Below are 14,351 nucleotides of genomic sequence, written 5' to 3'. Positions count from 1 at the left end.
AGCAACCGACAAGGGATTAATCTCCGAAATAAACAAACAGCTCATGCAGCTCAATGTTAAAAAGAAACAAATAACCCAATACAAAAAAGGGTGGAAGATCTAAATACACATTTCTCCAAAGAAGACATACAGATGGCCAAAGAGCACATGAAAAGATGCTCGACATCACTAATTATTAGAGAAATGCAGATCAAAACTACAATGAGGTATCACCTCACACCAGTCAGAATGGCCATCATCAAAAAATCTACAAACAATAAATGCTGGAGAGGATGTGGAGAAAAGGGATCCCTCCTACACTGTTGGGGGGAATGTAAACTGATACAGCCACTATGGAGAACAATATAGAGGTTCCGTAAAAAACTAAAAATAGAACTACCATATGACCCAGCAATCCTACTCCTGGGCATATACCCTGAGAGAACCATAATCCAAAAAGATACGTGCACCCCAATGTTCATCGCAGCACTATTTACAATAGCCAGGACATGGAAGCAACCTAAATGCCTATCAACAGAGGAATGGATAAAGAAGATGTGGTACATATATACAATGGAATATTACTCAGCCATAAAAAGAAACAAAATTGATTTATTTGTAGTGAGGTGGATGGACCTAGAGTCTGTCATACAGAGTGAAGTAAGTCAGAAAGAGAAAAACAAATACCGTATGCTAACACATATATATGGAATCTAAAAAAAAAAAAAAAAAAATGGTTCTGAAGAACCTAGGGGCAGGACAGGAATAAAGACGCAGACGTAGAGAATGGACGTGAGGACACGGGGAGGGGGAAGGGTAAGCTGGGACGAAGTGAGAGAGTGGCATGGACTTATATATACTACCAAATGTAAAATAGATAGCTAGTGGGAAGCAGCCGCATAGCACAGGGAGATGAGCTGGGTGCTTTGTGACCCCTTAGAAGGGTGGGATAGGGAGGGTGGGATAGGGAGGGTGGGAGGGAGACGCAAGAGGGAGGGGATATGGGGATATATGTATATGTATAACTGATTCACTTTGTTATAAAGCAGGAACTAACACACCATTGTAAAGCAATTATACTCCAATAAAGATGTTAAAAAAAAAAAGATGTGGTACATATATACAATGGAATATTACTCAGCCATAAAGGAACAAAATAATGCCATTTGCAGCAACATGGATGGAGCTAGAGATTGTCATACTGAATGAAGTAAGTCAGACACAGAAAGACAAATATCATATGATTATCGCTTATATGTGGAATCTAAAAAAAAGGGTACAAATGAACGTATTTACAAAACAGAAATAGAGTCACGGATGTAGAAAACAAACTTATGGTTACCAGGGGATGGGGGGGAGGGATAAATTGGGAGACTGGGATTGACAGATACACACTACTATATATAAAATAGATAACTAATAAGAGCCTACTGTATAGCACAGGGAACTTCACTCAGTACTCTGTAGTGGCCTATATGGGAAAAGAATCTTAAAAAAAAAAAAAAAAAGGTGGATATATGAATATGTATAACTGATTCACTTTGCCATATACCTGAAACTAACACAACATTGTAAATCAACTATACTCCAATAAAAATTTTTTCATTTAAAAATTTTTTAAAAAATAAAGTGAAGCCAAATAAAAGCAAAACAAAAACTGTACCTATACTACATAGGGTTGACATGAACCATAACAGAGAAAAGACATTTAAAATGCCTGGCACGTAGTAAGTGCTTGATAAATGCTAGCTGTTATTATTATCAAAAGAGACATCCCTGTGGGTGGGAGTACAGTTGGCCCAATAAAAATCTGATAACCTAGGGCAGCACTGGACAACAGAAATATAATGTGAGCCACGTATGTAATTCTAAACTTTTGAGTAGCCACATTAAAAAAGGAAATGGATTAAATTAATTTTAATAATTTGTTTTATCTAACCCAGTATATCTAAAATATAACCGTTTCAACATGCAGTCAATATAAAAAATATAAATGAGATTTTTAAAATTTTTTTCATACTAAGTCTTTGAAATCTGGTGTGTATTTTACACATAAAGGACCAAGTGCTCCTTTCAAGTGTTCAACAGCCACGTGTGGCTGCTGGCCGCTGTATTGGACACTGCAGGTCTAGGACACTCCCAAATAGGACTATGATGTAGTATTGGGTTTTCCAGATTACTGGACCTTATTTCATGGAGTCACACAGCCATCTTATTTCACTAAATTTCCCCCAAAAACCACTGTGTTTATAGTAAACTATAATTTCCTTTCCTTATCAAATCTCTCATAATATACAACTACAATTCAAATTATGTAGTATCATATTCAAAGCATAAAGAAAGCCTGTTTCCTCACTAAAGACAAGGCAATCCATATATTCAAAAACAAGGTGTTCACTTAAAGGAGCCCCAGCCCCTGGAGCAGCTGCACAATCAGATAAACAAACCAAGAAAACATCCCCCACTGGTCCAGGCTGGCATTACCATGACCTTCAGCTCAGGCTGGCCCGGGAGTGGCTGAGGTGGAAGCAGCAGGAGATTGAGTATGCATGAGGGGAGTCAGCTCTGCGGTCCAGTGACATGTCTCTGATGCCCGAGGCATCCGTGATGTTCCCTTCTGACAAACCACGCAGAACAACACGCAGGCTTGTTATGCCTGCGTTTAGGTGGACCCTGATGGGCTTAGTCGACTCAACCAGCCAGTAGGACAGTCAACCCTCAGTGACTAGACGTAGGGCACCGCCCCCCCTCATTCTCCCAGCGAGAAGACCCCACAAAAAAGTTTTCAGGGTTTCCCTGGTGGCGCAGTGGTTAAGAATCTGCCTGCCAATGCAGGGGACAAAGGTTGGTGCCCTGGTCCGGGAAGATCCCACATGCTGCGGAGCAGCTAAGCCTGTGTGCCACAACTACTGAGCCTGTGCTCTAGAGCCCGCGAGCCACAACTACTGAAGCCCGCACGCCTAGGGCCTGTGCTCTGCAACAAGAGAAGCCACGCAATGAGAAGCCCGCTCTCTGCAACTAGAGAAAGCCCACTTGCAGCAAACAAGACACAACACAGCCAAAAACAAAATAATTTAAAAAAAAAAAAAAGTTTTCAGGCAACTTCCGTATACACAATTTCCCACAGATAAATGAATTAGTCAAATGGTATCTAAATTAGTACTATGAGATCTAAGATATGACTTCATTACACCTCCATATTTAAAATCACGTTTCATAAGATAATATATTACCTTAAAAATAGGTCGTGGTTCAGAGCCCAGACTGTGAAACCAACGGCCTGGATTCAAATCTCAGCTCCTCTTTTTACTACTAAGTTGTGGGTGACTCCTCAACATTGCGGGCCTCAGTTTCCTCATATGTAAAACATGGGTAATCACAGTACCCAGCTCGCAGTGCCGCTGAAGTACGAAATGAGTTAAAAACACGTAAAGCCCTTAGACCATCATCCACTAAGTGGAATACACGTGTTTGTGAAAAAATAGCAGTTTATTTGTCACCAGCTCATGCCACTTCTCCACCCATGGTTCTTGCTAGCCTCATTCCCTTCTCCCTGTTACAAAACGCCCTTTTCTGCCTGACCTCCAAGACCCTTGCAGATCTCATGGTTGGGGGGGGTATCCTCCACACTGCCGCAGCGGCCTCCCCCTACTGCCGCAGACTCTCCCCCGGCTCTTGCGATAATCCTTTCAAATAAAGTCTCTCCTTACGTAAGCCTGGAGACATTTGCTAATTGGACACCTGTTATCTAAAAGTATGTGTGTTCCATAAACAACGAGTTAATGTATAGCACCGGGAACTATGTTCAATCTCCTGTAATCACCTATAATGCAATAGAATCTGAAATAATATGCATGTATAACTGAATCACTTTGCTCTATGCCAGAAAGTAACACAATATTGTAAATCAACTATACTTCAATTTTTCAAAAAGTATGTGTTCCTCTGTACCTGGGAAACTAAAACAACCGAAATAACACAAAATTTTGCTCCAAAAAGTAGTGGTTTATTATCCATTCCCATATATTATAGAAACTTTTATTCAAACTCGTCACATGTGCCACTGACATCTGGGTTTGTCATCAGAGGAAGCACTTTTTTTAACATCTTTATTGGAGTATAATTGCTTTACAACGTTGTGCTAGTTTCTGCTGTATAACAAAGTGAATCAGCTCTACGTATACATATATCCCCATATCCCCTCCCTCTTGCGCCTCCCTCCCACCCTCCCTATCCCACCCCTCTAGGTGGTCACAAAGCACCAAGCTGATCTCCCTGTGCTATGCGGCTGCTTCCCACTAGCTATCTATTTTACATTTGGTAGTGTATATATGTCCATGCCACTCTCTCACCCTTTCACATCTTACCCCTCCCCCTCCCCATATCCTCAAGTCCATTCTCTGATAGGTCTGTGTCTTTATTCCCGTCTTGCCACTAGGTTCTTCATGACCTTTTTTTTTTTTTTAGATTCCATATATGCGTGTTAGCGTACTGTATCTGTTTTTCTCTTTCTGACTTACTTCACTCTGTATGACAGACTCTAGGTCCATCCACCTCACACCCTGAACGTGCCCGACCTCATCTGATCTCGGAAGCTAAGCAGGGTCAGGCCTGGTTAGTACTTGGACGGGAGGAAGCACTTTTTAAGTTGAATGGCATGGGTCTATATCACCTTAATTCATTTACACCATTTGGATACAATACTTTTTGAAGCCAGGGGTGATGTCACAGAAAACTGAATGTCAAGGCAAGCATCTATGTGGGTATAGAACAGATGTGTTTTCCCATTTATCTGATCACTGCAAAGATCCCTTGTGGCTTCTCCAGGCCATCCTTAGCACTCATCATTATTTGGCCATCTCCTCAAGAATACTACTAAACCTGTCTTCAATTCTCTTGCCTTTTTTTTCCTACCAATTCTGTTCATCCCTGTAAGCATCCCAAACTAGCACTGACTGGGGTCACTGAAGGCTGATGATGTTTCCCCAATTAATTTTGTAGCTCACGGTGCAAAAGAGAGCCTCGCATAGTATGAGATGCTTTAGAAGAACTTTACTGAGAACTGTTTGGAGGCAGAGATCTTTCCTTGTACTTGAGCATTTGGGGTATATTTTGGCTTTTATCTTTTGTTCTCCCATTGCCATTTCTTGGGTGTCAGTTACATAAACCATGGTGCATGCATCCAATGGGATACCATGCAGCCCTGGATGGTGAAAGCTAGATCTGAACACAGTGGTCTGAAAAAGTGACCGATGACCCAGCTGACTGGGAACCACGATCCTACTCGTGACCTGCATTCTAAGGAGGCACCAGAGTAAGGTGATTGCAGGAACCACAGAGCTGGAAGCCACACTTCCTACAGGCAAACCCTGGCTCCATCATAAGCTAACCATGAACTTGGGCAAGTCCTTTAAGTTTTGTGTGCCTCCAGTTCCCTAATTTGTAAAATGCAGATCATAATATCTACATCAGAGGACTGTTACAAGGATTAAATAAGCTAACATATTTAAAGTGTTTAGGAGAGTACCTGCCACACAATAAGTACTATATAAATATCTCTTTCCTACCATTATTGTTACTATTACCGCATACATATATGCTCTCTGACTCCCTCCCTCCCTCCTCCTCCTCCTTTCTTTTCTCCCTTCCCCTCCCCCTCCCTGGCTCCCTCTCCCTTTCTCTCTCTCTCTCCCTCCCCCCACCCCAATACACATCGATTTGTCCATAGTGATATTTTGAGAGAACAAAGATGGGGGTGGAGAGAATTAATTTATATGTGCAAACTCGGCATTTCTTTAAGAATGAATATATAATATTTTATCATTAAAGGGGGAAAAAATGTATTGACTCAACAGTGACTAAATGGGAACATAAGAGCTTATATCTTTAAGCCAATCAATACCATCAGGAGTGATTAAGGACACTTAGGGGCCTACGCTTCCAGATCATTTTAATGTAAGCACAACATTAAAGAAACAGTAGGTCAGATTTTGGACGAGTCACATTTTTCCACTGGAGAGCCTCTTACATGGGTTACAAGTCAATCTACACATCTGTGAGAGTAGATCAGGCCCCAGAGTGAAGAAGGGGTAATCCCCAGGGTCCCTTTATTCTCCCCAAGAATCAACTCTAGATCAGAAGAGCCCTGACCAGCCAGTCGCCAGCCTCGTCAAGCTGAGAGGAGGCACTCGGGATGTGAAAGCCACAGATGCCCCGTGTCCCGTGAAAATGCCAAAGAAAGAAGCAGCCTCTCCGGGTTCTCCCCCAAGTTTCCAGACATCATTTCTCTCTTGACTGTCTTAATACTAATAATCCTAATGGCAATTTAGTCCATATACAGACCAACTGCCCTGTTCTAAGCCCCGTGCAGGGCCCAAGGAATTCAGCAATGAGAGGCGGCCCATGCCCTCAAGTGGCTCACAGCCTTAGTGAGGAATCAGAGAAAAGATGTCATACACTCAGCCACAGAAACACAGAGCAGTCAGGGAAAGCCCCCTGGAGGAGGTGACATCCTCTATCAATAAAAAGAAGGGGAACAGGAGGTACCCTCGAGCCAGAGTCATGATGGGGTTGTCTTCAGGGTTTGTGGTTGAAAACAAGAAAAAACTATGATGATCTGTCTCAAAAATAGGAATGTTCTGGTAGAATATTGGGAAACTCATCATGAAGAGAGAGCTGGAGGATAGCTTGAAAAAGAACAGAAACTAAGGCAGTTCTGGGGGACCAAGAAACAGGCAGTTGAGCGACCTCTTTTAGGACAAACTCTTGTGGTACAGATGCCACCCCTCCACTAGACACACCTGCTACACAAGCCTCTGGCTGCTGACTCACCCCCCACCCCCAGATGATAAGTCCTGGGCAGGAGGGTCTAACTGGCTGGGTCCAGGTCACATGTCCAGCCACGCCCAGGCTGCGGGGGGTGGTAAGTATCTGGCAACTTCACACGGCAGCAAGCTCCACACTCCACCAAGATCCCACACAATGAGAGAGTCCCCAAATCAAGAAGCAGGGTTGGAGGCTGGACTCCCAAAACGAAAGCATGAAGGCTTCTCTCCTGTGATTATGTAGAAGGGGAAAGGTAAGAGGAGAGGGCAGGAGAGGGGGCTGAGGCTGGAGATAGATGCTGGGGTCGTATCAGGAGAATGTTCAATTATTAATAAGAGCAGGTCATTTAACAAGCATTCACTGCTACCTCCTACATCCCAGGCACTGGAGTTACGTGCAGATAAGGTGGTGCCCCAGCCTATAAGGAGAACCGAAGTAGTTCAGCGCACAGACTATGAAGAGGCTGGCTTCTCTTCTGGTTGGCACTGGAGAGCCCATCCTGCTTTGTACAGCGGATGTCCACCTTGACTGGTCAGTGCTTGGACTGCTCTGACTGATTACTATTTAGAACATAATTCCTGCTCCTCCCCAGAAGGTCTCCGTCCACTGTGCTAAGAGCTATAATGCAGTGCACTCAGGGGACCATCACCAGTTCCTGACTTGTGTTTAGGGCTTCAGAATTCACAAAGCGTTTTCCCAATATTGACTCATGGGCAAATTTCCAGGATTCTATGTTTGACATGTGGATGATACTCTTCTTCCAGATCTCAAAAATAAACATAACCACTCTGTGTTTGGTACACAAGGGAATACAGAACTATAGAAAAATATATAAAGCAAATTTGATAACTTCTATTGGAGAGGAGCACAGAGATCTATGTAAAAGAATAGTCACTGCAATGTGACTGAGGAGTCAGTGGAAGGAACTTAAACATGCAACAACGTGGTGGTTAAATAAACCATAGAACAGTCATTGGAATGGAAAACTATGAAGCCTTTAGAAAGCATGCTTTTGAGGAATACATAATGCCATGGGAAAATTCTTAAAAATAGCACTAAAGAGAAAAATAGATATTTATGTAAGTTCGTGTGCACATATGACTTTTGTTCTTTATAGCAATCCCTACGTGCATATTCTCTACAATGAATATGCATTATTTTTGCAATCGTAAATCATGACTGTACATAGAAATCACTTTAAAAGATGTTTAGCTGATGGCAGCACCACGTATACAATATATATTTCTCTATCCTGGGGGTTGAAGCCTGGCTCCTCTTTCATATATAATTTATCTCTCTCTGGGGCTTGGTTTTCTCAAAAATAAAGAGGAGACAGTATCTCTGAACTTATGGGATAGTGGCACATTAGATGAAATGTGTAGGAAAATGCCTAACCCCATTCTTGGTTAGAGTGATCACACAGTAAATGCCAGTTCTCTTAAAAGAAAGCAAAAGCTCCAATACTGACAGCACACTGGTGTGAGTTCTAATGTAGAAAAGGTGACGGAGTCAGGGTACTGATGTGTAATTGACCCAGGAATAGTTTCCCAGGGCTGCCATAACAAATGACCACAAACTGGGTGGCTTAAGACAACAGAAACTTGTTCTTTCACAGTTCTGGAGTCCAGGAGTCTGAACCAAGGTGTTGGCAGGGAATTACACCCCCCAAAGGCTCTAGGACGAATCCTTCCTTGCCTCTTCTGGTTTCTGGTGTCTGCTGGCAATCCTTGGCTTTTCTTGGCATGTAAATGCATCGCTCCAATCTCTGCCTCTGGCTTCACATGGTTCTTTTCCCCTGTGTGTCTGTGTGTCGCTTTTCCGCCACCAGTAACACCCTATGAGGGCTCAGGATAACCAGCCTGACCTCATCTTTGCTTGATTATATCAGCAAAGACCCTATTTCCAAATACAATCATATTCACAGGTGCCAGGGACTAGGACCTTCACTTATCTCTTTGCAGGACAAAATTCAACCCATAACAGACCCCAACCTTCTCTCTATAAATATCAGCAGTTAGAGCAAAGCAGAAACACACTGCCCAGGGGCCAGTGGCATGAAGGAAAAGCCAGTACTATTCTGGATCTGTGCCTGCTTCCATGGCAGGCTGATTGGTGGAAATATTCCTGTCTGTACATGTATATGTTTACTCTGGATTTTTCCCAACACCTGCCCTTTCCAATCAGGTGACTAACTGGCCTCTTTGTATTTCTCTGCTCTAGAGATTTGTACAGGATGGAGAGAAGAAGCTGCTTGAAGTCAAGGGTTCCTTCTTCCTTTCTTTGTTTTTTTGTTTTTTTTTTAAGGTCTGAACTTACTAAACAGATTATACTGTGAGTCCAAGAAAGGCTGGACTAAGATGGGTGTGGTTTTGAGGGCTAGGAAGGAGAGGGGAGAAGTTCCTACACTGGGAAGAGGAAAGGGATGGATCTGTTTGTCCCAAACTGATGGATGACAGTACTCGTGGAGGGAACAGACCCCAAAAGGGATGCTGGGTGATGCACCTGGGCTGGCTCAACTCAGGAGAAGGGCTCCAAGCCTGGGGAAGAAGAAGCAGAATTACTAGACCCAAAGGGACCATAAGGAATGTGACAGCGGGCTTCTCAGAGGAAGCCACAATGACCTGCTTAATTTCCAGGACGTCTGTAAACCCCTAGGGAAAGGGGAGGCCCAATAAAGACTACAATGTAATGGCTCACTCCCTGGAGGCTCAGGGTTGATGTAAATGCCTCATTTCTTGTGCACTTTGGGTTTGCAGCTTGAGGTTCAGTCTGACACTTAATGTCCGACAAGCATCAGAAGGAAAAACAGAAGTAAACCTCCCAGCCCCGCTTCCTCTGGCTTCAATCCCTCTAAAAGAACACTTACAGCACTTGCATCTCCCCTCAGCACCCCCAGAGACCCTCCTGATGGGCCCTGGGCTGGACCTCAGGGTGGACATGTGGACACTCATGCCAAGGTTGGAGAAGGCAGAGCTGAGAACCACTGGCAGCTCCAGTTAGTTCCCTGGGCAAGATGGAGGCTTAGAGAGAGGGTCTGTGGGTGCAGTAGCCCCCATCCTCTGTGACAGCCCCAGTAAAGATGAGGTGGGGGCAAAACCAGGGCTGAAGCCTGAGGGCTTTTCCCATGGAGAGGGATGAGGAAAAAGAGTGGGATGAGGGGCTGTGTCTAGCACTGAATTAACAGAGTCAAGATGGAGAGGTGTTCTCCCTCGGGGTAGCATGTATCCTGGGTATGAAAAAGGGGCAAGGTTCCAAGGTGGACTTAGACTTAACAGTCCCAGGGGCTGTAAGAACCAGGAAAGAACTTAAGAGAACCAGCATTGACGAAGCCCTGCTATGTGCAGACACGTCATACTCACACAGGCATCAGCCCATTTAACTCTCACACTTGTTCCCACGTTAACGATGAAGCAACTGAGGCAGAGGGATTAAGGCCCAGGGTCAGTCGGCTATGGCACAGGATTGGAATAAGCTGGCCTGTCACAAGTCGATGATGAGGACTTGGAAAGCGAAGAACAGGACGCTATGAGCGAGAACATGGAGGGAGTCTTTCATTAGACGGAACAGTGAGGGACATCTCCCTGAGAAGGAGTGATGCTGAGACCTGACAAAACCAGGCAACTGAAGAGTAGAGAAGACGACTGCAGTGAGAGTGTACGGCACGTGCAAAGGTCCTGAGCCAGGAAAGACTCGGACATGCCCAGGGAACTGAAACATGACCAGTGTGTCTGGAACATTTTGAGAGAGAAGAAAAGGGGCTCAGAGAAGACACTAGATCATGCAGGACCTTGCAGGCCGTGGCGAGGAGTTTAGGGTTCATCCTTTGGGCCAGGGGAAGTGCCCAAAGGGCAGAGGCTGACTGACCCAGAGCCTAGCACTGAGCCTGACACATGGAAGGGGCTCAGTAAAAGGTTGTGGGACATATGAATACATAGAGCCACACTAGATTTCCAAAAGGATGGAAACTGCTGGCTTTACATAAGGAAGAGGAAGATTTCAGCCTTTGCCCATGAGAAGAACAAACAATTTCACCTAATCCAAATTCACTTTCATGGCTCTTTACCTAAGAAGCACACGGAGCTGCTGAAATCCACAGGTGCATCATGACAGAATAACTTCAGTAATCATCATCAAATGCCTCTATTTAAAAAAGCTCAGAAGATTGTATTAGTACACTCCAATATTTATGAAATGCCACTGTGCCATAATAAGGGTCTGAGAAAATTAAGATTAGGAGCAAGGGTTGCTCTTTCCAAGAGCGAAAGTGGCATGGTGGGAAAAGTAGCAATGTCATGTGGCTGCCGGGAACCCTGGTCTTCTGATCTGTAAAATGGAAGGATGGTAGCAAAGATTTTAAATGTGCTATAATAAAGGGCCCAAAGGCATTTAATAATGTTTATCAGACATTTCTTCATTCAAGAAACACTTGATAAAAACTATTTGCCCATTCATCCATGCATCCATCCAACAAAATGGTATTCCGTATATACTGCGTATGACACACTGAATGAAGCACTGAAGATAGGCCAGGAACAAGACTGTCGTGGTCCTTGTTCCCATGGAACTTCTCAGCTGGCGATACAATGTACACTGAACAAGTAACATCAGTGATGCGTGTTCCTGAGGAAAAGAGCAGGGTGCAATGGGGGACACTTACAGAAAGAGCTGAGCCAGACTGGAGCATCTGGGGAGCACCGGCCTAAGGCAGAGATGCAAGAGCTGAGACACGAAGGGGAAGTACAAGAGAACAGGCTGGAGGCAAAGGTGCTACGGAGAGTGCCAATCTCACGTGAGTTCCTGAGGCAGGAAAGGGTCTGGAGCATTCCGGCAACTGACAAAAGCCAGTGTGAAGAGAACACGGGGGGAACTGGGATGTGGGGGGCTGGACCCCTCAGAGGCTACAGCAGGGCATTGGTCTCCTCTCTCAGAGCAAGAGGAAAGCCTCCAAAAGATTCTAGGCAGACGCTGGGTGGGGGCAATGAAAGGGAGAGATAACGTGAACGGGCCTACATTCTAGAACAATCTCTGGCTTCTGTGCAGAGAGTGGGTTAAAGTCAGAAGAGGAAGCCGAGAAGTCTGTGTGAAAGTCTTCCAGTGACCCAGGCGAGAGGAGATGGTGCTTGGCACCAGGGCAGCGGCGGCAGAGACAGAGAGACGTGAGCAGACCTGTGATGGGCTCAGGAGGTAAAGGGGCAGCACAGAGTGATTGACAAGGAGAGGGGAAAGGAGAGAGGTCAGAGAGGAGTGTGACCCCTGGGTTTCTGAATCAGCACCAGAGTGAGGAAGTGGCCTTTTGAGACCAGGAGCACTAGAGCGTGAGTAGATGGAGATGAAGCAAGAATTCAGTTTGGGAGGGCTTCCCTGGTGGCGCAGTGGTTGAGAATCTGCCTGCCGATGCAGGGGACACAGGTTCGAGCTCTGGTCTGGGAAGATCCCACATGCCGTGGAGCAACTAGGCCCATGAGCCACAATTACTGAGCCTGCGCGTCTGGAGCCTGTGCTCCGCAACAAGAGAGGCCACGACAGTGAGAGGCCCGCGCACTGCAATGAAGAGTGGCCCCCACTTGCCACAACTAGAGAAAGCCCTCGCACAGAAACAAAGAGCCAACACAGCCAAAAATAAATAAATAAATAAACAAACAAACAAACCCAAAGTTTAAAAAAAATAAAAAAGAATTCAGTTTGGGAGATGTTGAGTTTGGAGAGTCTGCATGACCCCACAGGGCATCCAGTGGGCTAAAGATGAGCCGAAAGAGCCTATGTGTGCATGCAAATACACACACACAACACACACACACACCACGCACACACATGCACTATAAGATCTGAATTTATTTGGCCGACATCAGAGCTGGCCACACAGAGCACAGCAGATGCGGTAGGTAGCCTTCAGCAGAGGTGCACTGCACGCCTGGGGTTTCCAATGGAAAAAGTGATTCTATCACGTAAACCAAGACATTTTTGAGAGTAAAGTCAGCATTTTTTAAAAACTATGATGGGACAACAGGCACAGAGATCGTCCCATGGTCACCTTACTAACGGGCACGTGTAGCTGTTGATGACTCTGCTCACTCACGTCAAGCAAGATCCTACCAGATCTGCAAAGCTCAATTTTGTACCATGTCACAGCTTTATGATACCTGGGGCTTGTGTCTATACACGGGAGAAACGTACACAAACAACTGATGCCCTTAATAGGAACTAGATAGAGCCATCCAGTAGCCTCCTGCTTTGGGGCCAAACTCAGAGTCAATAAGGTCACACAGGCCACACCCTCACCTAGACATCTCTGAGCATCTCTCTCCAGCTTAATGACATCCTGGCAAAGCTGTGTCTCAGAGCAGCTGGGAGGACAAGGCATCCGGGCAGTGGGCTGTGTACACAAGTTCATAAGAGATGTCTGACGGCAATTGAAGTCATGGGGAGAGTTGAGGCCACCTGTGGTGTGATGGTTAATTTTGCGTGTCAACTTGACTGGGCTAAGGGATGCCCAAATAGCTGGTACGGCATTATTTCTGGGTGTGTCTATGAGGGTGTTTCCAGACTTGATTAGCATTTGAATTGGAGAACTGAATAAAGCAAACGGTGTTCCCCAATGTGGGTGGGCGTCAGCCAATCCTCTGAAAGCCCAAATAGAACAAAAAGGCACCCCCTCCAGGTGTATCTCCCCTAGAATACACTGGCTATGACTCTCATAGGCCTACGTCACACAGGTATTCATCAGGAATGTATATTAGGCCTTCAGCCCCACTGGTGAAGGATAAACTTGGCATTCAGGATGTTGGGACAACAACTTTATGAGTAATATTTGGACTGTATTGGTTCCCCTGCATATATACAAGCTATGTCTGTGTGGCCCAGAAGGAAAAAAAATGACCTCAAATTCTTGAGAAGCTTTCTTCCCCCCAAATCCCACTACTATCAGGCTCCCAGAGAAAACTCAGTGATGCCCCACTGGTAGCTAAACCTTAGAATCTCAAAGCTAAAAGAAATCCTAAAATTTCCTGAATCCAGATGACATATGACTTCTCCCATACGCTTAAGAATTCACTCAGCCTTGGTTTGCATACCTCTGGGGACGGGGAACTTATTACCAACAAAGTTATCTACTGCCCTCCCCGACAGCTTGATCCAGAAGAAAGTTCTTCCCCATGAGTCATCATAAAAGCTACCACCCTCAACAGAGCCTCAAACACACTTGGTCACGTACCTGTAGGCACCGCTGGGTCCAGCATTGGTTTCTCCCACGTGTTAATCTGCTCCCAGGTAAACCCATTGGTCCCCAGGGCCACGCTGTAACCACAGTTGCTGTAGTGGTCATCAAAGGAACAGCCACCTGCAGACAAAAGAGACGTGAGTAAATATACCCTTGTGTCTGGGGCTTGGTTCGTTACCCCCGTCTCATCAGCTCTTCATTTACAGCTTTGAATTTTAAACTCTGGAGGAGATTTTTTTTTAAGGCAAGCAAATTGGATTTTTATATTTGCTTTGGTGCTCTCAGAAAAGACATTGGCATCTGCAGGCCCCCTATTTAAAAAAGTTAATAA

The 14,351-nt window shown here is 44.9% G+C and overlaps 1 protein-coding gene across 2 annotated transcripts in view; it reads right to left on the bottom strand.

Annotated features, from left to right (window-relative positions):
- PTPRT (protein tyrosine phosphatase receptor type T) overlaps positions 1–14,080 on the bottom strand; it is a 785,959-nt gene extending 771,879 nt beyond the window's left edge. For both annotated transcript variants that reach the window (XM_068565244.1, XM_068565245.1), the window contains exon 1: positions 14,015–14,080. In XM_068565244.1, coding sequence (XP_068421345.1) covers positions 14,015–14,039 — 25 coding nt within the window. In that variant the 5' untranslated portion in view covers positions 14,040–14,080. The remainder of the gene's footprint in view (positions 1–14,014) is intronic.
- Between the last annotated feature and the right edge of the window lie 271 nt (positions 14,081–14,351).

Source organism: Eschrichtius robustus, chromosome 16 (assembly GCF_028021215.1).
Source record: "Eschrichtius robustus isolate mEscRob2 chromosome 16, mEscRob2.pri, whole genome shotgun sequence".
Lineage (NCBI taxonomy): Eukaryota > Metazoa > Chordata > Mammalia > Artiodactyla > Eschrichtiidae > Eschrichtius > Eschrichtius robustus.
Note: the sequence above shows the minus strand (reverse complement) of the source record. Positions and strands in the feature narration are given on the sequence as shown.